The sequence below is a fragment of the Denticeps clupeoides genome, chromosome 18 (genome assembly GCF_900700375.1).
Source record: "Denticeps clupeoides chromosome 18, fDenClu1.1, whole genome shotgun sequence".
NCBI lineage: Eukaryota > Metazoa > Chordata > Actinopteri > Clupeiformes > Denticipitidae > Denticeps > Denticeps clupeoides.
In genome coordinates, this window is record NC_041724.1 from 2,107,647 (window position 1) to 2,135,207 (window position 27,561).

Sequence of the window (27,561 nt, forward strand, 5' to 3'; positions counted from 1 at the left end):
TGGGGAAATGGAATATCGGTCTGTCAGTTAGAGAGGACATTTTGGGACCCGTCACTGATAAGATCCCCCTCCATCCCTTCCAATCACCAACAGTGGGAGCAAAATGTTTTCCAGCACGGGGAAAAACACCTTGAATTGAATCTAAAGGGCATTTCGACGGCTACTTTTCTGTCTACAGGCAGCTTCGATCAACACAAACCCACTCACGCACCACACTTCTCATTCTATATAAAATGAAATTCACATTTTTCTTACACAAATGAAAAGCATCAGTATGAAGCTTAAACCGGGGCTGGCAATCCACCCAGAAATAGATCTGTGGCCCAGTGTTTTTATGTACAGCAGAAGTTATGCATCATTATGCGTCTTCAAAACATTTCTGCCATTGTTGCTGCGGTAACATCACTATATTGACCCTACACTGCCCCTGCTGGTCAAGTGGCACTGATTTACTTGTAAATATTTCAACTTCAGGGGAGGGGGACTTCAAATCTTGAAGGCCCTGTTCTAACTCTAACTCCATTGTAATTGAATTTCTGGTCACGGGAAGGTGATCAGGAATTCTGCGTACATCACCCCTAATTCCCAGACCGTTGCACGAGGAAGCGTCATGTGAGAAGTGTGCTGCCTCGAACCTTGGAGATTAAAATGAAATTAGGGTCCAGTGAGACGCTGCAGCGTGTCCATGTTTCATGAGCACATGGCGAGGGGCTACTGCAAAATAACTCAATACATATGTATGCATCAGCATGAATTATGGATTACAGCTCTGCAGTTAATTGGCCTACAAACATATTATGATGCACGTTTGCTGCACATTTAACTCGATAAAGATTAAAAGAAACTGCATTCATTAAAAGGATTTTTGTAAAAATAGAAAAAAAAAACCTACACTGTGTAGTCATCACTCATTCATGCATAAAAAGTATTACAAAAGGATGAAAACATAAAGATCCAGAAAATTGAAAAGAAAAAAATTCTTAAACCATTAAAAAAATTATTGTGATATCCCGAGGATTCCAACTCCTGATCACACTCCTGATCACTGCCCTCACGAGTAGTCAAGTTAAGTGTAAAATAAGATTTTATGGACTATCATGTGCAGGCTAACAAGGAACAGGAAACAATGAGACTAAAACTCAACAAACAGCTGATTCTCAACCAAAAGCATTTTTTTTATTATACTCTTTATGTAGCTGTCAAAGATAATCACTGCAATTACATTATACGAATGTCATTTCCAATCAGCAACCAATCATTGTTTCTCGCTCACAACACCATAGCTGCTTAACCCTGCAATAAACCCGACTGATTGGCCAATGCATTGCCGTTCAAAATTGCAAAAATCTATTTGATTGTCAGGTGCTGTTATGAAACTTTCTGCCACAAGTAACACAACGCGACAGACCCATATTTATTTTTAGTAATTGAGTTTATACATATGACAGCAAGCTGTACTCCTAACGATTAATCGTGATTAATCATGATTCGTTATTTGCAAAATGTGAGATTAATTAGATGAATTGTACAATTGATAAATCGATGGGCAACTCTAATTATTGAATAGTGGGTATATACTTGATTAGTAAGATGTCTTGCACTGTTGTAGAGGTGTAAACTGAACTTCCACTGGCATTCAACTTCCACCGTTCATTTCAAACGTCCGCGTAAACAAGATCAGGCAGCAAGTCACTGCCGGCACGACTTCTCAACTAGAAATTCACTACGCATTATGATATATTCGTTTACGTTCTGCATCGCGATGTATCGATTATGACATTAATTCCAACAGCCCTACATTGTTGCAACATTAACAGCTAATGACTGGAATTATGATTCAGATCATCAGTGATTATTATTTAATTGAAGTATAGAAATGTTGGACACAGTTTGACACATGGACACACTCTCCAGTAAAAATATAGATGTGTTTTTGAAGACTTGTGTGTAATTTTCGGCTGTGGAGAGCAGCATAGCACAGACCTTATGAAATCAGGTCATGCGCCTGTAATGCTGGTTTATAGTGGGTCTCTGGGCCGAGGCGCTGAACAGTCGGTGCTGGTGGAGTTGACGGAGTGGAAAGGACAGCGGGTCCCCTTTTCCCCATAAACCCCACCGTGCCGCTCCTTACAGTACGGGAAAGAGAAGAGCAGTCCCTCGATGCGGACGAGCCCGTTTTAATGGAGGCATCTCGCCGCGTCCGGGGAAGCAGGGTAAACACACACCTGCTCACCTCCATTAAAAAAGAAACACAGAGCTGTGGATACAATTCCTCCACCTGCTCATCTGTGAACGAAACCCTCACAGGGGCTGCAGGCCTGGGGGATGGAGGGGAACAAGAGGGAGCGTCATTAAACTAAACCAGCCCAACAAGTCCACCGGTCCCAGGGGACGTCCCAGTGGTAAAAATAACCGGCGTGAAATATCGCAACGGGAACGAGGGAGCAGCATTGGGACGACCATGTGGGCCGTTAGAGAGGAAGGAAACCTCGCCCGGCAGCTTCACATGCAGGAGATAATGTAATCTTGGGTTAGCACGTGGATATGCTCAAGCAACACAATTAAAAAATATATATATTTAATATGTGAATAAACCAGGATGCAGCCCAGTATGCATCAAATAGTAAATGCAATTCATCCCGATACAAAATGAATGAATGTGAACACATATTTGCATACGTGTTAATTATCCTTATTGTTAAAGCACACGACATTAATGAAGTAATGAAAATGGCACCATCCTTCTTACCTGCCAAAGATCTTGATGAGGAAGGGGACCGTCAGCGCCCCCACCAGGCCACCGATGGCGAAGATAGACACAGTGAGGGACCAGAGCAAGGTCACCGTCCCGGCTCCGATCGGTTCCCCATATCGCTCCTGCCACGTCTTGTTGTAGAACGCTTTGATGTACTGGAGAGGTGATTATATGCCGTTAAAATAATATCACGTTTCATGCACAAAATTATCACTCTGGCATGCAAAAAAAAAGTATTTTTCAACAGGTGGATTCTCTGCATGAGCAAATGTTTTATGCTCAAGGTGGTTTTGACAGATAACGTTAAAAATAATGAAAGAAGCTGTCGGTCAGTATTACAATATATTAGATACTTCATCATGCACGGGTGAATCCGCTCACGCTGCCCTTTGGAGACGGCGTGAAAATACCACACGACGGCGATGAGGAGGAGGCAATTTTCTCATACTCCGCCACATGACCTTCAGCATGCAACGCTGACACAGATCTGGGACAAATCGCTGCGGGGACATGTCACCCGGCCCACACGCGGTCATATCTGCAGGGATGCGGGGTCTTCACATGGAGGCGAGGGATGCGCCGGCCATGCTTTAATTTGCCCATCCTCTGCCCTCTACTCTTCTGTTCGGGCCAAATAGGTCATTTTCTTGCCTTCTGCCTGGAGTCTGCCCTCCCTGGCTCTCTCGGTCTTCACCAGTCCTGCATCTTCTGTCATCATCTTAGATAAATGTTGCTATATATATATTTTTTTTTGTTTTGCAATGTGTGCAGGTTATTCATCTGCAGAAGGAATAGTGAGGAACTGTTTGGTTGGACCTAGCAGACTGAGCTTCGTGCAGAAAACGCCATCTGCAAAGTGTGTCCTGTGAACATCCAACAAAGCTTCACAACTAATTGTAGGAAATAGGGCCATAATGAGTTACATTTACATTTACAGCATTTACCAGACGCCCTTATCCAGAGCGATTTACAATCAGTAGTTACAGGGACAGTCCCCCCCCTGGAGACACTCAGGGTTAAGTGTCCTGCTCAGGGACACAATGGTAGTAAGTGGGATTTGAACCTGGGTCTCCTGGTTCATAGGTGAGCGTGTTACTCACTAGGCTAGGCAGAGGTGGCCTAGTGGTTAAGGAAGCGTAATCAGAAGGTTGCTGGTTCGAATCCTGATCTGCCAAGGTACCACTGAGGTGCCACTGAGCAAAGCACCGTCCCCACACACTGCTCCCCGCTTGTCATGGTGCCCACTGCTCACTCAGGGTGATGGGTTAAATGCAGAGGACAAATTTCACTGTGTGCACTGTGTGCTGTGCTGCTGTGTATCACGTGTGACAATCACTTCACTTTCACTACTACCACCCTTACAAACCGAGATCTATATGATGGTGGGCGTGGTCACATTTGTGAACAAGAGGTATTAGGAGTGTAGAGAATGGAGGAGAAAGGGAGGAGAAGGACGCTGTGCTACAGCTGGGCGTGTCACATATTGACAGGGGGCAGGTTTAAATAGTCCAGAATGAGGAAGCTGGCAATCATGCCTACAGGCCCCTCCCCTTTTAAAACTTTGTTCATAAATACATATTAAAACTTCATTTTCACCAACAAAAAATCTGGGTTGTTAATTAGATCCTCCACTCTGAAAATGGTGAACCAAACCAAGGATTGGGATTTTACACGCATTTGTTCTAATATTCTAATGCTTTATTTTATTTATTGCAACAGAGAAGAGAGATTGAACCCGGCCACTGTGGAGCTGGTCCCAAGCCCGGGGGCGGCCAGACTGCCGGGTCCGTTGTGGCCACCCCTAACAGTAGAGGCCAGAGGAAGGTGGTGGCGAGGAGTGGGGCAGTGGTGGCCAAGCGGTTAAGGAAGCGGCCCCGTAATCAGAAGGTTGCCGGTTCGAATCCCGATCCGCCAAGGTGCTACTGAGGTGCCACTGAGCAAAGCAGCGTCCCCACACACTGCTCCTGCTTGTCATGGCTGCCCACTGCTCCCTCAGGATGATGGGTTAAATGCAGAGGACAAATATGACTGTTTGCACCGTGTGCTGTGCTGCTGTGTATCACATGTGACAATCACTTCACTTTACTTTATTAGAGTGGGATTGAAAGGCTGGTCACATGTTGCTGAAGCAGCCGTCAGTGACCTTGACCCTGAAAGTCTCATCAGTTCATTATTGGATTTGGCTGGAGTGTTTCTAACGTGAGACTGCAGTGACCTATAACCAACAAAACCGCATCTTTGCTCTCCAGACTTCACTTGTCCCTTCGAACTCAAAGGGTATCAGATATTTCACAAAGTAGGTGTGGTCACAATGACCACTCCCACCAAAACCACTTACTCTTGGGGCCGACGTGTGGGTCAAATCTAAAGTAGGTGTTGTTGAGAAGTTGAACTCACAAGGAAGAGACAAACTGATAACATGACACCCCTGGCATAATAAAAGTGATCATTTACATTATTTATTTTAATGACCCCGCAAACCTTATTTTTCTCTCATTAGCTGTCTGGATGCTTGAGCAGGTACGTTGCGAACCAGGCCCAGTGCATTCTGGGTTCCTCATCCTGGACTATTTTCCCGGACACGGACAGCGTCCAGGATGGTCTGCTGGAGACCCAGGTGCTGTCCGTTTGTCTGGACCCAGCTGTCCTTCACTACGCAGTCAGCCGTGAGATTATGAGCAGCGGGACTCAGCCAGAGACACAGAAATGCACAGACAAAAACAAGAGAGAAGGAACAAACTACCCACCCAAACCTTTTTGTTGGTGTGCAATTATCACAGAAGATGAACTTGACTTATGATTTATAAGCACGTATAAAAAAGGGGAGGAGCCTGTAGGCATGATTTACATTTACAGCATTTATCAGACGCCCTTATCCAGAGCGACTTACAATCAGTAGTTACAGGGACAGTCCCCCCTGGAGCAACTTAGGGTTAAGTGTCTTGCTCAGAGACACAATGGTAGTAAGTGGGATTTGAACCTGGGTCTTCTGGTTCATAGGCGAGTGTGTTACCCACTAGGCTAGCTTCCATCCATCGGAAGCTTGAATTCAAGCTTCCGATGGATGGACTGGCGAAAGTGACATTGGTGTACAGAATGAACAGAGAAACACAATATAAAAATGTGCAAAATGAGATGGTCACACAACTCAGTTAGGGCAGCACAACATAAAAAAAAAATCTATTAATTAATAATGAACATCTGTATTGTGCAGTTTTTATAAAAACTCCATCAAGAAATGAGTTTACAATTGGAGTGACATGATCCATACACTATAGATATCACAATTTTGCAACCAGACAAATCCACAATCCATATTACACAACTTCAAAATGAAGTGTTGCAATGCAACGCCACATATTTGTATATGTGTAATCTTCTGATTATTTCGGAATTTTATTCGCTGCATGTATTACACTGGCAGAGGGATCTCTCCAGCTGTGTGCGTCGTGGGATCTTTTTTCCGGCTCTATCTGCCCCCTGGATTATTGTAATTACGTTTCGCGGAACACAAAAGTGCCTCGGAGCGGCAGAGCGGCGTGGCGGCGACGCGGGGGGAAATAAAGCAGATGCAGTGAAACAACATCTGAATGATCTTTTAACTCAGCAGCACCTATCAAGGGCTGACTGCGACGGGGGAGGGGAACGCTCCATTAAGTGATTGCAGCCAAATGGATTTGGAAATTGCCTTTTGTCAAAACACACAGAAGTGTTTAGAGTCGACTGGCTCGCACCAGAGTTGTAAACTTGAAATGAAAGTGGAGGGACGGACGGGTGCGAGATTCCAAAAACCCAGAGAGAACATGTTGCACAATGCGGGACTACTGGTGCATCTCAAAACAGTTAATATGCCCCCCCCCCCCCCCCCCCCCCCCCAAAAAAAAAAATCGATTGCATTTGCAAAAAAATGTCTTTTTTTAGACATTCCAATTTTTGTTCAATTCCTCCTGGACATGAGCATCAGTGGTTATGAATGGTTGTGGTGGCTCTGGGGACATGGGCGGGTGAGTGTACTTACATTGGCAGGGGCGTTGACCACAGAGAGGTTGTAACCGTAGAGAAACGACGAGCCCAGGGCACCAAAGAAAGCCGCGCCTATCAGGCAGGCGGTCAGTCCCTGTATCGAGGAGGCAAAGCCACACACCCCATTAATGGTGGAAAAGTAAGGATGCAAAATCACCACGTAGGAGTGCAGAAAAACATGCACACACACACACACACACACACACACACACACACACAATGCTAACCAAATATGGTAATGTAAAAAATAGGCTTTTTTGGTAATAGTTAATTGTAAAAAAGACTTGTTAGCCTTCAATCGTATGGGAGCTGTGTACCATGTGATCAACCAGGACCCTGTCAGCACATTTCTGCCAGAGAGACCCTCCCTCACCAGAACCAAGGTCTGAACAAGTCTCTCTTTCTCCAATAAAGACTAAATGAAGGACAAGTACAGTAATGTCTACAAACGAGAGCAGAAGTGGTCGTTTACACAGAAGTCGAATTACGGCATGAATGGCGTCCATCTCTGCAAAACGGACTGAAGAATCTTGGGCATGTGACACTTGGGCATCTTGAATCGTCCAGAATGAGGAAGTATGGTGTGGGAGAGCTGTCAATCATGCCTACAGGCCCCTCCCCCCTTTTTTAACTTTGTTCATCTGGGGGTCAGAACATAAAGGGCTTGGAAGGTGGGTGGTTAGTTCCAGATAACCAGCGAGCAGCAGTCCGTCCTCACTGACGTCTGTGAATTCTGGAAGCGTACAGACCCCCGGCATCCATAACGGCGTGAATGTGAAGGACCCACGTCTCAGGTGGCTCTGAAATGGCTCTGAAATGAAGACGGGAAGACGCCGCACTGTGAAAAGATAACCCCTCTCCTCCGGGAGTAGCTCCGCCCGCTCCGCGGCATTATGCATTCTGCGAGGCGGGCCGCTCGGCCCTCCACAGACCTGGCAGGTCAAATTATGCAGGATGCGGCCCGGTAATCGGCGGCGAGGAGAGCGGGACGGGAGCACGCAGCGCAAAACAAAAAACCCGACAAGTCAGCCGCCGAGCTGCCGAGCTGAGAGGCTGACGGGATGTAATTAGTTATGCAAATGTAGGCAGGGCGTCCTGTCGGCTCCTTTATTCCGTTATTTCAGCCTTTTCCTTCCTCCTGAAGCGTGGCCACGAATGCCAACAGATCAATAACAGCCTGGTAAACCACCGCCCCCACGACACAGATGGAGATAAGTGTTATTGCCCGATGTCGGTTAATAATTAACGTCACAAACAGGTCCCTTAACATCTGCCACAGCACTAGTCTCCTAGAAGTGACATCTGTGTAAAAAAACACCTTCTTGACAAAGACGTGACGGCGCGGGCGGCATCTGCGAGTGAAATCCAGTTAATTAACATGGACAAAGATGGACAGAACACCTGAAGATGACAGTTTCATACGGGAGGAGTGTGTAGACACACACACAATGCAAAGCAAGAATGGCAGCCCCGCCTACTTTATGAATTCCCACACCGGGCAGGTTTGGCGTGGGACACGTTGTGACACAACGCAGCACAGCCTTGTTAATGATGCCTTTAAAAAGAAATTTGTTTGCCCTCCAGTATGGGAGCTGTGCACCATGTGAGCAACCAGGATGAACGAGGCGACCTGACCCCGCCCACCACCTCCAAAAAGGACTAAACGAAGAGCCTGCACCATGCAGCGAGGTCGAACTGAGAGCAGACGTGGTTACGCCCAACCAAGATGTGTAAAGTTTTATTTCAACTGACCAGCCCACAATGTGATGCACTGTGTGTACTGACACCAGTGGTGGCCTAGCGGTTAAGGAAGTGGCCCCGTAATCAGAAGGTTGCCGGATCGAATCCCGATCCGTCAAGGTGCCACTGAGGTGCCACTGAGCAAAGCACCGTCCCCACACACTGATCCCCAGGCGCCCACTGCATGGCTGCCCACTGCTTACAAAAAGGGTGATGGGTTAAATGCAGAAGACAAATTTCACTGTGTGCACTGTGTGCTGTGCTGCTATGTATCATGACAATCACTTCACTTTACTTTACTGACACCTTCCCATCTGGTAGTGGCCTACTGGGTAACACACTCTCCTATGAACCAGAAGACCCAGGTTCAAATCCCGCTTACTACCCCTTTGTCCCTGAGCAAGACACTTAACCCTGAGTGTCTCCAGGGGGGGACTGTCCCTGTAACTACTGATTGTAAGGCGCTCTGCATAAGGGCATCTGGTAAATGCTGTAAATGTTAACTCCTCACATGCATCAGAAAGCCTTCATAATGCTTGACCCCACAGACCACATTTCCTTCCTTGGACAGCTTGTGGACCAGGAACAGTTTTGAAGAAGCTCTAACCCTTTTTTCTGCTTCCAACCCTGCGTTGAAAAGCGTGAAAAGCATTCCGACATCTCCACCGAACGTGCATGCAGGACAGCCATTAAAAAGTAACTGCTGATGATCCAGCATTCAAATCACCGACAACATCCATTCTCACCAGGAATCAAGATAACGCAGAGAGAGAGAGAGAGAGAGAGAGAGAGAGAGAGGCAGCGGAACGGGGAGAACGGGCAGATTCCAGGCCGCCTGTGATTCGGTCTGCAGGGGTTTTACATCCCAGGTGACCGAATCAGCGAGAGCCGCGGTCTGCAGAATACAAAGAACTCCTGTCACCGGCACTACACACCTGGGCTACAGCGAGCAGAAGAAGGAGAAGATGAAAGGAGGGGGAGGAGGGTAAAAGCGAGACTGGGAAACCGCGAAGAGGAACAGGAGAAAAAAAGAAGGACAGAAAAATACATTTGTGCTCATTTTCACATCCAATCACCGAGCGACCGCAATGCTTCACTCGTTTGGAAGCCATGACGGTCGGTGGAGATAATGTTTTGGGGGAGGGGTGGAAAATTCTCTTGGCGGAAAAAAGCATGGAAAAATGGGAGGTAACCTTTCCCCCTTATGACATCATAAGGGGACTAATTCCTAAGGGGAATAAATTCCATAAGGGGAGAAAAAATAATACATATTCTAATAAAATGGTCAATTTGTGCCAATTTAACATAATCAACCAATGCAGCAAATATATACTATTGATTATAAAAACAAAACCATTAGAATCCTGTACCACACTCTTTTTACGAAAGTCTATCACTGGAGTCGCTTATTATTATACACGTCACATTAACAATAACCATCAGATGATCAGATAAATAATAAATCATTTTAAAATAAACAGACGCACATTTATTTACCTAAGCTTTAATTATCTTTTACTCCGTAACAAAGTACCACTAATTAAAAAAAAAAGTGAATTCTACAGGGTGGGCCATTTATGTGGATACACCTTAATAAAATGAGAATGGTTGGTGATATTACCATCCTGTTTGTGGCACATTAGTATATGTATATTAGTATATTAGTAACTTTTCAAGATGGGTGGTGACCATGGTGGCCATTTTTAAGTTGGTCATCTTGGATCCAACTTCTGTTTTTTCAATAGGAAAAGGGTCATGTGACACATCAGATTTATTGGTAATTTCACATTTTAACTTTATTCTTTCATGAGTTATTTACAAGTTTCTGACCACTTGTAAAATGTGTTCAATGTCACAAACCATTCCCATTTTATCAAGGTGTATCCATATAAATGGCCCACCCTGTAGATTCTATTCTACATTTACATTTACATTTGCAGCATTTATCAGACTCCGTTATCCAGAGCAACTTACAATCAGTATTTACAGGGACAGTCCCCCCCTGGAGCAACTTAGGGTTAAGTGTCTTGCTCAGGGACACAATGGTAGTACGTGGGATTTTAACCTGGGTCTTCTGGTTCGTAGGCGAGTGTGTTACCCCTAGGCTACTACCACCCCTATTCTGTTATAATTCTACATTATATTCTAAAAATTGTGTTAAAAATGTCATCATTCAAGTTCCAAGATTCGCAATTCTATACCCAATTTAATATTATTTCAAAATGTGGAATGATTTCTCGATTGAATCTCGATTGTTCCTTTTCGGCCATCCCGCCACCTGCCATCCGACATCAGCGCGTCCGGCCCGAGATAAACCCAACGACGCCGGTTGGCGGAAGGAGGCGGCAGGGCCGAGATGACTCGAGACACTAAGACGGCCTGACCGCTCCACCCAAACAGCAGAGGTATGAATGTCGCCGATATGAACGGATTTTCCATAATGAAGAGATAATAGCATTTTGTTAAAGGGGGGAATGTCAGCACCGAGCCACCCCGCTTCCCGCTGCTCCCAATTCAATTAGGGCGTTTTCCTTCTGTTATCTTGGGGAAAGGTTAACGGCTGAGAGAATGCGGCGATAGGACTAATCAGCAGGGCTGTAAAAAATATTTAATGCACCTCAGTGCTGCATTTCCACAGGCGAGAAGGAAAGAACAAAGCTCATTAAACTGCAGTGTTGGGTGCTGGTCGGCCGGTTAATACCAATTTGCGGTAATCAAAACGGGCGCGCTGCTAATTTCCAGTCCTTCTCGGGTGCATTACACCATTTTTATTCATCCATTTTTACACCTTGCACCGCTCAATTACGGGCTAATTGTGGGTTCTCCTTTTTTTCCGGTTATGTGCACAGGTTCATCGGGATCAATTATTATGATTGGGCCTAAATCATAAATCACGAGGCCTCGCTGCTTGAACCTGGAAAATGCTGAAACCGCAGAGGTCGGGTCGGGATGGACGCACCTTGGTTGGCGGTGGGACGCCTTCGTTATTGTTGGGCTCGGCACCGCCGCCCTCCTCGCTCCCGCCCATCTCAGGACAGGGGTTCTTTGGCGGGGGGGAGTCCCTGCGCAGGGTGAGAGGAGAGTGAGGATCCAGAAGACGTACCGCCACGCCATCTAGTGGCGACCGAGCGCGTGATAGAAAAAGAGATCATATGTCACAAACCCAAAAATTACCATACCATGCCATATTTATTCATAAAGCACTTTAACACAATAAAGGAGCTGATCAAACTGCTGTATATTAAAATAAAAAAGGTGAATTTCATTAAAAATAAAGAATAAAAAGAAAGCAGAATAAAATAACATTTAAGACAACATAGTAAAAGGGTTAAGAAAGGACTGCATATAAAAAAACACATAAAACCACGTCACGCTGGGTTAAGAGCCAGGGTGGCGAGATTTAAACCCTTTGATTGGCGGCGCCTGTCTGACACTGATTGGCATGTCGTTCCATAGACGTGGGGCGGCCACTGCAAAGGCCCCGTCGCCTCTAGCACTTTAAAAATGCAGGTCCCACCTTTCACAGCTCCTTTATTGGGGTAGATCTGTCCTTCGGGGAGCAGGTGACCCTTCCTCATGAAAGTCCCGTTCTGTGTTGCGGCGGCGAGGGTTGAGAAACTCCTGGCTCTGGACCAGCTACCTGGGGGTCTCTCATGTGGATCTGACCCGCCGGAGGATGATCGATCTTCTCTGGTGTTGGGAAACCGAGACGTGGGAAAACACCGATCTCAGCAGATCTGGAGGACAAGAGGTCAGCTGACATGAACGTTGATGGAGCACGACGCTGGGCGGCAACTAATCGCATTTGGGTGTCAGGTGGTCACCACTCAACCTTGGTGCTGATTCAGAAGTATTTAAAGAAACAGAAACGACGGATCTCTAATATGCATCAAGTTCTTTAAAATCCGGACTTGACATTTCCAGACAAAATCCAGGGTTGACATTTCAGTTTGATCACTTTTATGGATTCCAATGCAGTAAAAACGGTCACCAGGTCAAATCTGGCCAATTCACAAATGCCCACGGAGCCTGAAATTGACCATTTTTAACAAATATCCAGTTCGTAAATCCAGAACCACGGTCAATTTTTAAGTCCCAACCCTAATATCTACACTGCTGTTCATCAATAAATGTAAATCTCTTCTTTGTCAGCTGCTGCCAAGCATTTGTGGCTCAAACATGAACATGCACGTCAAGAACATCAAATATATTTGGAGAGAGAGTTCTGATTTAATACTTTCTGTGGCATAGTGAGGTTATTTTATGATATCAGAGATAGCACGGATATGGCCAGCGCAAGTTGGACTTTTACTCGTTGGAGAGTGTTTGCGTGTATCGTAACCGTTCATTCACGCACGCATGAGAAAAAGAAGGGTCCAGACCACCAGAGGCAGAGCCATCCAACGGCAATGTCCCACGAAATTACTCAATCTGAACCCGAAATGAACTCAGCGGAGTCCAGAGGATACATGGCGCCCTACTGTAATATTACTACGCCATAACCGGAATACTCCTCGTATGAGGTGAAACTAAAAGCAAGAACGTCATCTTTAACATGCTGTCATCTATATACGTTTTAACATATTTAATATACATAATTTTATAAATGAGTTGCCAATGTATTACCAATTCTTGTTTTTGCAGGTCAGTTTTGATTTGGTCCTGAGGTCTAAATGCATTATAATTTAATATATATGAAATAAACAGTTTCAAATGTATTAGGTTACTTTGTCAAGATTGTCAGGAGAGAGAGAGAGAGAGAGAGAGAGAGAGAGAGAGAGAGCTTTATGAGCTGATAAAAGGGGACGCAAGATCTGTCCTAACAAAATGTCCCGTTAATGAATTCATTTCTTAATAACTGATTTCTTCTTCCAGCATTTGCAGTCAAATTGTTGTCCAACCGTGACTCTGCATTTCATCACACGACCCGCTTTCCAGAATTAAGGCTGGTTATCTGTTATGGTTCCAACCGAATCTTACCAGAACCAAGAAACGAGCAGCGTGCCTTTTGAAATATATAACTTTTAAAATGTAAATCTCTGCAGGCCAGTGAATGGAGAACGGAAGTCCACGCCTGAGCACCTACAGCACAACGTTCTCCACAGATTAACGGGGATTCGCAGAATTGCTAGTCCCACGAGCAGCGGCGTCTACCTGCACTTACCTGGTCCGCTCGTCGACTAGCAGGAAACGAACGGCAGAGTGACCTGAACATGCTATCAGCGAGAAGCCTCCCGCGGATCAATCATTAACACATCAAGCAGCACGAGCCGGTGCAAAAGCTGACCAAAATCTGGACACTAATTATAAAAAAGCAACTGTGTAAAGGTTCAAATGAATTAAAAACCACAAATCCGTCAATAACTGACGTTTACTGATACGTAGATGTAAAGACAAAGAGATGAAAGACAAAGTGCCTTTTTGCTCTGGATAAGTGTCGTCTAAAATGTTGGAGACCACAAGGGGGCGATATAAGATCTACAGGACCTTTACATCAAGTTACCTTCATTAGAGGGCAACTAATTTTCATGTTCATAAACTGGTGCCATCTAGTGGTGCTTCCATATATAACCTATTTCACCAATGAAAATACCATTTTCAACGCAATGATTACACACGGGCTTGTTCAGGACTAGAGAGAAATCCCCTCCCACATTCTCCCCTGGCGCATTACGTGGATATTGATGTCATCATCCGCATTCTTCGCATTCAACGCTTAAGATCTCGTCGCAGTCCGGCCCTCTCCGGCCATCCGAGCGGCCTGATCCTGCAGGATTATTAACGGGATGCTCGTGCGTTGATGACAGAACCGTGCATTCATCCAGGTCACATGGACCCAGAATCCACGTAATCACACGCCGCTTCTGGCCTAATGGCTTGATGGAGCTGAGTGCTGAGCACTAATGAGCCGAGTGGTCTCCCCTCAGCCAACGTTTCACCGCGACCATGCTCCAGGTTAGAGTCAGGAGTCTTCTTTATCTCATCTCCCATCGGTCACTGGTCTTGTGGCTGGTCCATATGGAATCATCGGAATCATCCATACCAGACCATACGAAGCCTGGCATCCTGACCCACAAATGTACATTTTACATTTACAACATTTATCAGACGCCCTTATCCAGAGCGCTTATACAGGGACAGTCCCCCCCCTAGAGACACTCAGGGTTAAGTGTCTTGCTCAGGGACACAATGGTAGTTAGTGGGATTTGAACCTGGGTCTTCTGGTTCATAGGCGAGTGTGTTACCCCACTAGGCCACTACCACCCTAATTCTACCACAAATCGTAATAAAGCCCCAGCGAGCGTGTCCGGGGTCACATGACGTCCGTTTGCGGGATTTGATTATTGTGCGTGGACAGAAATAGCGCAGGAAGGCGCCACTTCCACGGGTCACGTGGCGTCAGGACTGACGCGTCACGTCGTTTTCAATGTCGGGCGTTCAACTTCCTTTTTTTTTTGGAGTGGCGCCCCCAGGCGACCTCCGTGTCAAACGGCATAAAAAAAAAAGATTGAAAAAAAATATAAATTGTACTTTTAAATCTATTTGTTTCACGTCCGTGCGTAGAAATGCAGACGCGCTGACGACGCGTCGCCGCTCGGGACGCGTTAACGCGACGCGCGTGTACGCGTCCGACGCGGGAGCGGCGACACCAGCTTATTACCTGCGACAGGTGCGTCGCAGCAGTTTTCGGTCCGGCCTGAACTCACCCGGTTCGTGTCGCGGCTGCATGGCTCGGTCGGACTCGCTTGCGACACGTCCGGAAATGCGTGGCGCCTTCGTCACGGTGGAAGGACGCGGCTGTCCCCTGCGTCTCCGGCCCTGTACCTGGTTTAGGTACCGTTACTTTTGTCTATGGCTATGAATTAAGTCCAATTAACGTTAATTACGTTGCTTTTAATGGTTTGTTAATAGTGCAGTAATTGCAAATTGCAAACAGCTCAAATAATATTAATGAAGTAATAAATATATGCCATATGTATTTGTATTTTGTGTTTAAAAATGGCTCAATTTTCACACTTAAACCCTCCGCAGTTAGAAAGCGGTAGTGATTCACGCCATTTGAGTTTTAATGTCACGGGCAACTAAATAATTTCAATAATTCACCTAATAATTCAATAGTCACCCTTGGTGTTCGCACCGACACTAATAAACTAGGCCGCGGAGCATTTTATGACCGATGAATTCATGCGTTGTTCAGCGTTGGGAAAGATGGGACATGAAAGCAAGACACGCAGGTCTCGAAATGTTCACTTCCTCAACTGCAATGGTGCGTTCAGGTGGAATTAAAGAAGGATAGTTGGTTCAGTCTCCAGCAGGTTATTTAGCTCTGTGGCTTCATCCTCATCTCCCAGCAGCACACATTACATGATTAATAAGTAACAGGGCTCTTTTAACCCCTTTCCCAGTCGCGGCATTTCCTCCGACAGCCTGCAGAAGATCTCAGTGGGTTTTTAATGCACCTTTATGTCAGTAAAATGAGATGGAGGGGAAAAAAAAGGCAAATCACCCTGAAAGAGATGCAAAAAAAAAAAAAAAAAGGGGTTTATTTATATTTATTCTCATTATGATGAAAGGTCCACCCAGTGAAAGTGGAGGCATCGAACCAAAAACCAGGATATTACAAAAAAAAAAAAAAAAAAAAGAGCTTCAACACATACACACAGCCTTATTCCACCACCTTATTTATTTCTGAGATTCTGTATTATTGCTCCTCCAAACAGGGACTGTGAACGGCACGGGCGCGAGTTAACAGACAACCGATTCATTTTCAGGACCAAAAAACAAGAAGGCTGAAGCCTCTGGAATGTTGAGCTTAGAAAACTTTGTTCCATGTGACTTTTTGGAAAAAGGAAAAGCCCCCGCGGATGTTAAGTGCTTAAAACGATTAAACGCCAGTTTGCTTGCTTGCCTGCCAACCGAAATGGAACCCTCTGAACGCTAAAATGCACCGTGAGCTTTATTTACTGTTATTTTTGTTCCGTACGAGAACCTTTCCCTGCTCTGACAGATGATGGGACTGACCGCAATATAGCCAGAGATATATATATTAATAAAAAACAATAGTAAACGTGGAGGGGGGGGGGTAGCAGTCCTAGCCCCTGACGGTCGAGTGCGGTCGAGCTGCTCAGATCTTCAGAGTCCACTGTTTAACGCTGGCGTCGTGGGATGTGGTCACCAGGGTGTGCTTGTCCAACCAGGCCAGGCCGCTGACGTGATGCAACCGGTGAGAATCTGGACAGAGAAAATGCAGTAGAAAGCCCATTACAAAAAGACAATGTTAAATTTAACAAATGTTCTCCATTTGTTGAATGTAATTTATGAAAATCTGTCAGAGTTGTGGCTGAAAAATAATAATAATAATAGGAGAAGTAGAATGCATGACCAATAAATAAGAGGAAGGCATCTATACATTATTTGAATACCCAGCAATGAAGCCAGCAAGCAATTTTAATACTTTTATTGGTATCTGATGTCAGGCAAGTCAATTAAGAAAATGAAAATGATTTAGTAATTTTTTAGGCCCACCTTGTAATACCAAAACACCAAAGTTATGCAAAACTATTTAAATAACCAATTATATATAAAAAAAAATATATATATATAAAAAAACAAAAAAAAAACAACCCCATTCAACATATTAACTTCTTTTAAATGGATCTTTGAAATATAAAACTACTGTTTCTGCTGTAAGATGATCTGCTGCCAGACCCACGCTGGAGCCTACGGCAAACCAGACACCGAAAAAAGATCCATGACACAGAACCGGACACGACCAGCACCAGTCCCCGGGATCCAGGGTACTCTTCCCTGACGCTTGTACTGAGGTCGTACTTAAAGGACCAGATGAAGGGCCTCACCTGGTATCTTGATTCTTTTGTCGGCATCGTTGACGGTCCAGACGTACACCATCATGTCCATGCCTCCGCTGGCAAAGTGCTCGTTGTCCGGGGACCAAGCCAGACACATGACTTTCGCGTGGTGGCCATAGAAGTCGTTCTTAACCTGAAATGGGATCAAGAGCATTAATGCCGTGGGCTACGGAGTGCCGTTTTCTGATTGGCTGGTTACCAGGAGTCAAAATAAATGTGCATGCAGCCATGCTGCCTAAACGAGAGGACATGACTCTTTCAAATGCCCGTTTTCCCCATATGAAGTGATTCTGGCATAAGCCAGATAATCCACTGCGAAGTGCCAATACATGACTCGAAAGGAAAGACTAATTTGCCATACTATTTACCAAGAGCTGGACTTTTTTTTTTTTTTTTTTTTAAAGGTACGCTTTTCCATATCGAACGATTTAGAATTTTTATCACAATTCTTTTCTGAAACCAGACCCCACAGACCATAAGCAGTTTATTACTTAACGTATAAACCCGTGACCGTCGCTACCCTCCCCGGCCGTTTCAATCTCTTCTAGTTTTACACAGTGAACAGACTCGTGGTACTGCCTATATCAGCGGCCTGTAAAAATGTGTTGTATATCGTCATTTAGGGGCGCTCTCCCCTGCTATGATGATGTATATGTTTTTTTTTTTTCTTGCTTGATATTAGAAACGTCGTGTCCGTGCATCTCTCCAGAGTAAGAGCATGCAGTAAGAGCATGCAGTCTTGGCTGCATGCTCTTACTTGCTCGCTCTAATTTCTGCGATATTTTATTTAATTTTTTGCCGGCACCAGGGAGCCAGGGACTCGGAATGTCCCCATTTAAAAGATGCCAATTTCTGCCATTTTTATTGTGCTCACAGAAGACTTAAAGGCGGAAAAAGCAAACCTCATAACCGTCGGCTACGGTGAACACCGTGATGACCTTCTTCTCGTCAGACACTGCCAGGAAGGCTCCATCGTTGGAGTAAGCCATGTCCGTCACTGGTCCCTTCGCCTCAATCGTCTTCCCGTCGTCCTTCAGGGTGTCTCCTTGAATGGAATACAAGCGCACCTTTCCGTCCTGCAGGAGGGGCGATCAGAACAGAGTCGAGTTCACCTTGGTGGAACACTCAAACATTCAATGCATTTGAACATTTTCGAATAATTCAAATGATCCGTACAAATACCTCAGAAAGAATGTTTCAAATCAATATGACTATGTCAGACATGTACATTTTCTTAAGTGTAGACATTTTGTTTTTTTGTGAAGTGTAATAAGTGGAAGCAACACTAGATGGCGCTGCCTGACTGTGTGTGTGTGTGTGTGCATATAGTTATATTTAAATAAAAGACCTTAAAATGCCTCAGAGGCTTGTTTTTATCCAGAACGTAAAACGCTGCACAGAAGGGGCTGTATTTGAAGTGTGTTATGCCATAAATACGACTTTATTTACATAAAAAAAAACAGACTTACAGCTCCACCCACTGCAGCAGTTGCACCACCCGGGTGAATGGCTGCAGCTTCAGGCTCGTAGCCAGGGTTATCCAGAGTGAAAACTTTCCTCTTGTCTTTCAGCAGAACTAGCTGTTCAACCCCCCCGCCCAAAAAAACAGAAAGATTAAAAAATAGACTCCATTTTGCATGGAACTATTTGCACGCAGCACTAAGACGGAACTTTTTACCCACCTGCCCGATGCAGACGGCCAAGACCAGTCCTCCGTAAGATAAGGAGATGGATTTGGGCTGGACCTCCATCTTCACCAGGTCAGAGGCGCTGTCAGCACACAGAGCAACCACATCTGTATTTACACGCGACCCCATGGCTCAGTCCTTCAGTTGCCCCGCCCCGACCCCGCAATGTAGTGCTTGGGTTGGCTCGCGTGTGTGTGCATATAGTTATATTTAAATAAACAGTGCTTCGGTTCATTTAGTCAATCTAGCAGCAGTTCCGGGCATTTAAAAAAAGTTACATGTTGTGAAATACGCCACACTGTATTATGCACATAATGCAAAATCCACTTTAAACCACATTTAGCACAAAAGACCACGACAGTCTGACACACACACACACACACACACACACACACACACACACCTGTACTCCTTCTTGACCAGGTCGGTGAAGCGCAGGGTGTCGTCCATGCTGCAGGTCACCAGCTGGTTGGACCCGTTAACCGCCATCTTGGCCACAGAGTTGCTGTGTCCTTTCCCCGCAAACTCCTCGTTCTCGCCGGTCTCCGCGTCCCAGTAATGTGGAGGCCGGAGTTACGGAGCAAAACTCAACAACCAATCAACAAGCAGCCCGTATATAAAAGTACAGCAAATGTCACGAGCCGGAAATGTCGAGACACAGTTAACTTCCCAGTTTTTGCTGTGTTTTGAGTTTAGAAACCGACAATCAACGTTCACGGCGTTCAAAAATGTCATCCCCTTTTCATTAAGATGCACCATTAAGGCGGCAGTGGTGGCCTAGTGGGTAAGGAATTGGGCCCGTAATCGGATGGTTGTCGGTTCGAATCCCCCCACCGAGGTCCCCTTGATCAAGGTGCCGTCCCCGCACACTGCTCCCCGGGCGCCTGCCATGGATGCCCACCGCTCGCTTGATGCCGAGGACACATCTTGCTGTGGCACCATGTGACATGTTTTTAACATTTTTATAGGCATCTAAGATGCCGACAGATACAGTAGGAAAATGTGATGGTGGTGGTAGTAGCCTAGTGTGTAACACACTCGCCTATGAACCAGAAGACCCAGGTTCAAACCCCACTTACTACCATTGTGTCCCTGAGCAAGACACTTAACCCTGAGTGTCTCCAGGGGGGGACTGTCCCTGTCACTACTGACTGTAAGTCGCTCTGGATAAGGGCGTCTGGTAAATGCTGTAAATGTAAATGTGATAACGGGTGCCCGAGTCCTACAGAGGGTGGTTCGATCAGCTGAACGCATCATCTGTACCAAGCTCCCTGACCTTCAATCCATCTACAGCAAGCGGTGCTGCACCAGGGCCAGGAAGATAGCGAAGGACCTCGGCCACCCCAACAATGGAGGGGAGCGCTTCCGCTCCCTGAAGGCCAACACTGAGAGAATGTGGAGGAGCTTCTTCCCGCAGGCTATCCGAGCTCTCAACAATCACATCACTTCATAGAACTCCAACGCACTCCAGCACTTTCACTTCCACTTTCAAGCACCCCAGAATCTTTGCACAAAATCTTTACTCTTGCACAATTTTTTTATACTTTCACTTCACTCATTTGCATACCTTCACCCTACCTGTTACACATATTTTAATGTTAAAAATATTTGCATATCGGTTCATCTCACACCATGTATGACTGTGTATGTGACTAATAAAATTAGAATTTAGATTTTTGATTTGGAGTTGTGAAACCGGGGAAAAGGATATTGATGTGTCCGTCATGACTCCCGGAGTAGATGTAATCCCTCCCGTCGTTTTTGTGAACCGTTAAGGACTGGATTGATTTGCTGTGACCCTGAAAGACAGGAACCGAGGTGATTTGCGAATGACAGATGTAAACCGGCAGATCTTACTTCGGGACGGGATCACCCCGGGACGCACCTTGACGACCCGCAGCGGGCGGTTGGGGTTGTTCTTGTCCAGGTAGTTGATGTATCCTGACAGGGAGACGCTGAGCAGGTGGCTCTTCTGCCACAGGCAGCCCAGCTGCTGGTCCATGACGCCGGAGCCCATGGCGAAGGTGGTGACGGCCGTGCCGCTGGCCACGTCCCACAGCTTCACCGTCTTGTCGCCCGACGCCGAAATCAGCTGGGTGCTGTCCGGGCTCCAGCTCACCTGCAGGTAGCCAGAGTGGCGTTTTATTGACCCCGCTGGGAACAACTGGGAAAAGTGGTAACAACTCGCACACAAAAGTCACAACTCCAACCTGATGTTACCTGGCAGAAGCTTGCCATTTGAGAAAGGTATGGAAAACGGAGGTTCAACTTACATTTACAGCATTTAGCAGACACCCTTACCCAGAGTGACTTACAATCAATAGTTACAGGGACAGTCCCCCCCCCGGAGCAACATCGGGTTAAGTGTCTTGCTCAGGGACACAATGGTAGTTGGTGGGATTGGAACCTGGGTCTTCTGGTTCATAGGCGAGTGTGTTACCCAGTAGGCTACTACCACCCAGGTGATAGGCCTCACCCATGGGAGGTGATGGGCCTCTCCTCGAGACAAAAGCTGCAGAAACGTCATGGCCCTGCGACGTCCCATCTTACAGACCCCCAGGATGTCTTCTTCTTATTATTATTACTACCATTTCTTGCTTTAACCCTCGTGATTGTATATACACTCCAGAGCATTGTGGGACATTCCCTGCTGGTCCCCTTGATACATAATTGTATCCCATGTTACCTTTAGAACCGTTTGACTGATCGGTATTAAGGATTTGCCGCTGGACGATTGACAGGGTACCCGCGGGGGTCTTTAAAAAAAAGCGCAGAGGTCAAAGCGGAATACTGATCATCCAGCGCCAAAGTTAAACAATATTCAACTTTGACCGCGGTGTCTGCAGAGGTTTGCAGAGCGCGTCTCAGAATTAAAAAAAAATAAAATAAACAAATTTTAAAACTGTGACAATTTAATGACCAGGAGAAGGGAGAAGAAATAGCAAGTGGAGACGTGGTCCGCACCCGCCTCTCCCACTGAAGAGGAAACGATTACTGCAGTTTACCAGCTCGAGGAGCATGCACGATCACCAGAGGACGTCATCAGTCCACCCACCATCTGATATCAAATCAGTCCCTGCAGGACATCGCTATGAAACTTACAGCGTAGATCCCGCCCTCGTGGGCCTTCTCCCCGCCCAGGGTTCCGATCTTCTCTCCGGTCTTCCCGTCGTACAGGAAGATCTTGGATAAGAAGAAGAAAAAAAAAAAAAAAAGATAAGGAGGAGGGAAATAAATACGCACGACAACAGCACAACACACGATGAAGCAGCTGGAGACGTGGACCTACCTGGCCATCGGCCCCGGCTGAGGCGTACCGGTTCCCGTCTGGAGAGAAGCGGACGCAGTTCACAAAGCGGCTGTGGTCCTGAAATAGAAGCCAAATTTTGTATTAAGGTGAAGCACAGCACACGGTGACACGACAAAATGTGTCCTCTGCATTTAACGGTCACCCTTGGTGAGCAGCGGGCGGCCATGACAGGCGCCCCGGGGAGCAGTGTGTGGTGACGGTGCTTTGCTCAGGGGGATTCGAACCGGCAACCTTCTGGTTACGGGGACGCTTAATTAAACCGCTAGGCCACCGCTGCCCCATATTTGCATATATGTATATATTTATGTATATAAAATGTTAAAAAAGATTCATTTCAAAGACAGTCATCACAGAAACACAAACTTAACCACAAATCCCTTTATTGTTTAGCGAGGAACGTGGTCTCCTTTTCTCCACCCCATGTGACGGAGGATTCCGGATTGGCTAAATACAGAAAAAAGGGGCGGGAAAACAAAAGCTTTGCTTCTATTATGCGTTTATAATGACGAAGTTGGGAGAATAAGGGAGAGTTTCGATCACATGACACTGGAAACAAATGACAAATCCTATATGAATCGTACATGGGTCAACATGATTCTTATTGCCCCGCCTCCCGTCCTGATGGTCAAGCGAGCGCCGGTAATTAATAAGTCTGCGATAGTTTCTTCGGACTGGTAAATGTGTAATGAAAGCGCTTTTGTCCCTTTCACAGCTTCCGGCTGCGGTTTACGTCGGAACCGTAACACAAGTCCGGGCACAGAGCGCATTCCAGCTCTTTACACACCCCACCCACACACACACACACTCACAACCCGGTCCCTTTTTTCACGGCGCCATTTCGGAACCACGCGCGGCTGCTGGGGAAACACACCGTTGCCGGGGAAACAGCGCGGAGGCCCGCAGAGCGCTCCCCTCGACAAGAACCGGCTCGTTCCGTCGCACGGTACTCGGCAATAAGCACCAATGAGTGCAGCGAGGCGGACCTAGTCCAGCGCAGACATGGTTAAACTCGCCCTAGTTAGGCTGTCCTGGTTACTGTGCCGGGCCACTGTAGTAGCCTAGTGGGTAACACACTCGCCTATGAACCAGAAGACCCGGGTTCAAACCCCACTTACTACCATTGTGTCCCTGAGCAAGACACTTAACCCTGAGTTGCTCCAGGGAGACTGTCCCTGTAACTACTGATTGTAAGTCGCTCTGGATAAGGGCGTCTGGTAAATGCCGTAAATGTAAATGTAGCACCGATATACCGACTATAGCCACGGTTTTCGGTACCGGTCGCACGATGCTTCTGTTTGAATCGGGCGCCCAGACCACCTCCAGAGTCCAGTGAAGAGACCAGCAGATGAATCCTGGTTCCTGGCAACTGCTACCACCAACCACCGTAACGACTACAGCTTCAGGGATCTTCAAATGGACCCGTAGCATCATAATGGACACGTGATGTCCACCGCGACACTGGACTAAACAACTACTCTGCACTGTCCAGCACCTCCAAACATGGACAGATGTTCTATGCTACACCATAGGACTTTTTCCTCTTATTGGACAAACAATCACCAACCCTCCATTTGCACACTCACTCTACCCTGGAAGGGCGTCCCTCTCTTCATCACTCCTTCCCAAAGTTTCTCCCTTTCTTTTTTTTCCCTCTCTCCTGGAGTTTTGTTAGTGGAGTTTGTCCTTGTGTGCAGAAGGGTCAAGTGTGGGGGTGTCAACTGTAGGGCCTATTGAGACATACTGTATGGGATTATGGGCTACATAAGAATTAAAATGTCTCTGTTGTTGTTGTCCGCCTCCCTGAATCAAAGGGGACGACCTGCATGTAAAATAGGGGCGCGGCCGGACTCACGCTCATGGTGAACTTGAACTTGAACGGGGGTCCCTCGAAGAAGGTGGCGCAGTTGTCATCGCTGCCCGTCACCAGGCGATAGGGGCGGGTCTGTTTGATGTCCACGCTGTTGATGATCTTGCTGTGGCCGACGATCTCGCCGACCGAGGAGCCGGAGTCCCACAGAAACACGGCCCCGAACCTGTTCTCGCACAAAACATCACATCGTTCGAGTCACCTTCCCAACGACGACAAAAAATCCTGATTAAAAAGTGAATAGTGTCTTAATAATATTGACGTTGGTGCATGAAGGTGTTCTGGAAGAACTACGGTCTTTCACTTCACTAAAAAAAAAGAAGAAAATCAGAAGGTTGTCGAATCCCGATCTGCCAAGGTACCACTGAGAAAAGCACCGTCCCCACACCCTGCTCCCCGGGCGCCTGTCATGGCCGCCCACTGCTCACCAAGGGTGACTGTTAAATGCAGAGGACACGTTTCACTGTGTGCACCATGTGCTGTGCTGCTGTGTATCACTTCACTATAGATGGAGAACGACAAGGTTCTCTCTCTACGCACATCATGTCAGGGTTTTGATTAAAAAAAATAAGGAAATTCTGCGCCTGACTTTCACGTGCAGCTCAGTCCAACCACGCATTGTTAAAGTTAAAGTGATTGTCATTGTGATACACAGCAGCACAGCACACGGTGCACACAGTGAAATTTGTCCTCTGCATTTAACCCATCACCCTTGGTGAGCAGTGGGCGGCCCTGACAGGCGCCCGGGGAGCAGTGTGTGGGGACGGTGCTTTGCTCAGTGGCACCTCGGCGGATGACCCTACCACATATTCTGCAGAGCAACATTAACCCCCGGGACCTACTTCTCTCTGCCCTCGCCGACCACGGCGACCCGCTTGCTGTCCTCGGTCCAGGCGATGTCCTTGATCTTCCCCCCGAACGGCTGGTACTCGTACTTCAGCAGGTGCTCCTTCTGCGTCGTGTCCCAGATTCTAATCTTGCCCGACACGTCTGGGGACGAGCGAGGTTTTAAGCCGGCAGGGCTGAGGAACGATTAAAAAAAAAAAAAAAACTCCCAACGTGATAACGAAGGAATAACGTACCTCCTGATGCGATATAGAAGCCGCTGGGAGAGTATTTGGCGACAATAACCTGGTGGGGATGTTCTGTGTAGATATCGGCGATGGCAGGGTTCTGGTGACCGGGATGGGGCAGGAAAAAATAAATAAAGATCCGGTGATTTAATGAGACGACAACTTAACAGATCTACTTAATGCGACTTAATTACATCAATGTTCCTGATGATGACGCTCTTCCCGTTGGTGTACAGGAAGTTGTTGCCCTTGGGGTCTCCGCCGAGGACCTTCGCGACGCCCCTCTCCATCTGCGGGAGGCTGGCAAACACCTTCTCTGCGTGGAGACAAGAGGTGGGGTGGGTTCTAGTAGCCTAGTGGGTAACACACTCAACCCCACTTACGACCATCGTGTCCCTGAGCAAGATACTGAACCCTGAGTGTCACCAGGGGGGGACTGTCCCTGTAACTACAGATTGGAAGTCGCTCTGGATAAGGGCGTCTGGTAAAAGCCGTAAATGTAAATGTAATAGACAAGAGGTGGGGTGGGTGGTACTAGCCTAGTTTGTAACACACTCGCCTATGAACCAGAAGTCCCAGGTTGTGAAAGTGAAGTGATTTTCACACGTGATACACAGCACACTGTGAAATTTTGTCCTCTGCATTTAACCCACCACCCTGAGTGAGCAGTGGGCAGCCATGACAGGTGCTTTGCTCAGTGGCACCTCAGTGGTAACTTGGCAGATCGGGATTCGAACCAGCAACCTTCTGATTACGGGGCCGCTTCCTTAACCACTAGGCCACCACTGCCCCACAGGTTCGAACCCCACTTACTACCCATCGTGTCCCTGAGCAAGACACTTAACCCTGAGTGTCTCCAGGGGGGGACTGTCCCTGTCACTACTGATTGTAAGGCGCTCTGGATCAGGGCTGTAAATGTGAATGTAAGAGACAACAGTCCCCGGACGAGCGGCGTTTCCCCCGAATTTCCGCATCGGTCGTCGCGGTAGAGCGACGCGGCGGGACCGGTCGAGGTTTAAAGGAAGGCGGGTTAAAAAAAAAAAAGAAGAAGAATGAGGAGGAGGAAAACAAGAGACTTACTCAGTTCGTACGCCATGTCGCCGCGCTGGCCGTGGACAAACCGCTGGGATGGACGGAGCCGCCCGCGTCTCTGCTGCGCGCGCACACGCGGAAGCGCGGCGCCGCGCCTGGCCCTGCCCATATATGGTAAAAGTCGGCCGGCGCGCTCCCGCCGCAGCCGGGGGAAGTGACGTCGGGCCGCGGCGCGACTCGAGTCAACGCGTGAATAGACGACGGCGTGACGTAACGCGTTTAAAAAAAGACGCCCGAAGGCGCCCATCGTTATCGCCACCCTCGTAGTCGACTCTGTAGTCGCCTTTATCGATTATCCATTGAAAACTGACGACAATAAATAAATAATTTACAGAATTTACCAGACGCCCTTATCCAGAGCGACTTACAATCAGTATTTACAGGGACAGTCCCCCTGGAGACACTCAGGGTTAAGTGTCTTGCTCAGGGACACAATGGTAGTAAGTGGGGTTCGAACCTGGGTCTTCTGGTTTGTAGGCAAACGTGTTACCCACTAGGCTACTACCTCCATGAGCGCAACATGTCCTCATCTTTCTAATTCTTTAAAATGATGTCAAACAGCAGTTCCAGCCATGAAAGGCGCCCGGGGAGTAGTGTGCGGGGACTTCGGCAGTTCGGCCTTCTGTTTATGGGTCCGATTACGGGTCTGCTTCCTTACCCGCTGGGCCGCAACTGCCCTTTCATGTGCAGTATTCCATATATTCCATGAGCAATAAAAGTTTTGTGCAGATTGATCAGCCTACCTCAATTCTCAAATTGAAACCTTATATATTTTGTATTATAAAGTAAAGTGAAGTGATTGTCACATGTGATACACAGCAGCACAGCACACGATGCACACAGTGAAATTTGTCCTCTGAGTCCTCTGGGCTCACTCAAGCGGAGAGGGAACAACGAACGGTTTCCAACGGCTATATGTAGACTGCAATGCAAACGTGCAATAAGTGTTGTTTGGTAGATGATCTATGGAAGAACTACGGGGCTACTGTTTAAAAAATACACACGTTGCACGTACACGTGCGGTGACGTCACGTTTAAACGTTGCGATTTAACCGGCGGGGACGGAGATAAGTTTGCTGTGCGTCCACCGCACAGGGGCTCCGTTCCGCGTCAGGAAGTTGTGTTTCGACCAAAACGTCCGGA

General features: G+C 46.9%; 2 protein-coding genes across 5 annotated transcripts in view; both read right to left on the minus strand.

Moving 5' to 3' along the window:
- The window catches only part of slc2a9l2 (solute carrier family 2 member 9, like 2), an 82,141-nt gene extending 66,847 nt beyond the window's left edge, over positions 1 to 15,294 (minus strand). For 2 of the 4 annotated variants that reach the window (XM_028959963.1, XM_028959961.1), the window contains exons 1-5: positions 15,226 to 15,294; positions 12,036 to 12,255; positions 11,478 to 11,632; positions 6,774 to 6,872; positions 2,750 to 2,910 (exon numbers count right to left, since the gene is read on the minus strand). In XM_028959963.1, coding sequence (XP_028815796.1) covers positions 2,750 to 2,910; positions 6,774 to 6,872; positions 11,478 to 11,632; positions 12,036 to 12,096 — 476 coding nt within the window. In that variant the 5' untranslated portion in view covers positions 12,097 to 12,255; positions 15,226 to 15,294. Of the gene's footprint in view, positions 1 to 2,749; positions 2,911 to 6,773; positions 6,873 to 11,477; positions 11,633 to 12,035; positions 12,256 to 15,179 lie in introns of all 4 variants that reach the window. The other 2 variants (XM_028959964.1, XM_028959962.1) reach the window with 2 other exon arrangements.
- An 889-nt stretch (positions 15,295 to 16,183) lies between these two features.
- On the minus strand, positions 16,184 to 26,541 carry wdr1 (WD repeat domain 1). The gene is made up of 15 exons (XM_028960128.1): positions 26,407 to 26,541; positions 25,521 to 25,642; positions 25,336 to 25,426; positions 25,096 to 25,243; positions 24,239 to 24,419; positions 22,366 to 22,443; positions 22,179 to 22,259; positions 20,962 to 21,195; positions 20,788 to 20,875; positions 19,480 to 19,636; positions 19,071 to 19,158; positions 18,858 to 18,968; positions 18,291 to 18,464; positions 17,377 to 17,521; positions 16,184 to 16,750 (listed from the first exon to the last, which is right to left on the minus strand). The coding sequence occupies exons 1-15, from the start codon at positions 26,525 to 26,527 to the stop codon at positions 16,644 to 16,646; spliced, it is 1,926 nt and encodes a 641-aa protein (XP_028815961.1). The 5' UTR covers positions 26,528 to 26,541; the 3' UTR covers positions 16,184 to 16,643.
- Positions 26,542 to 27,561: the final 1,020 nt, after the last annotated feature.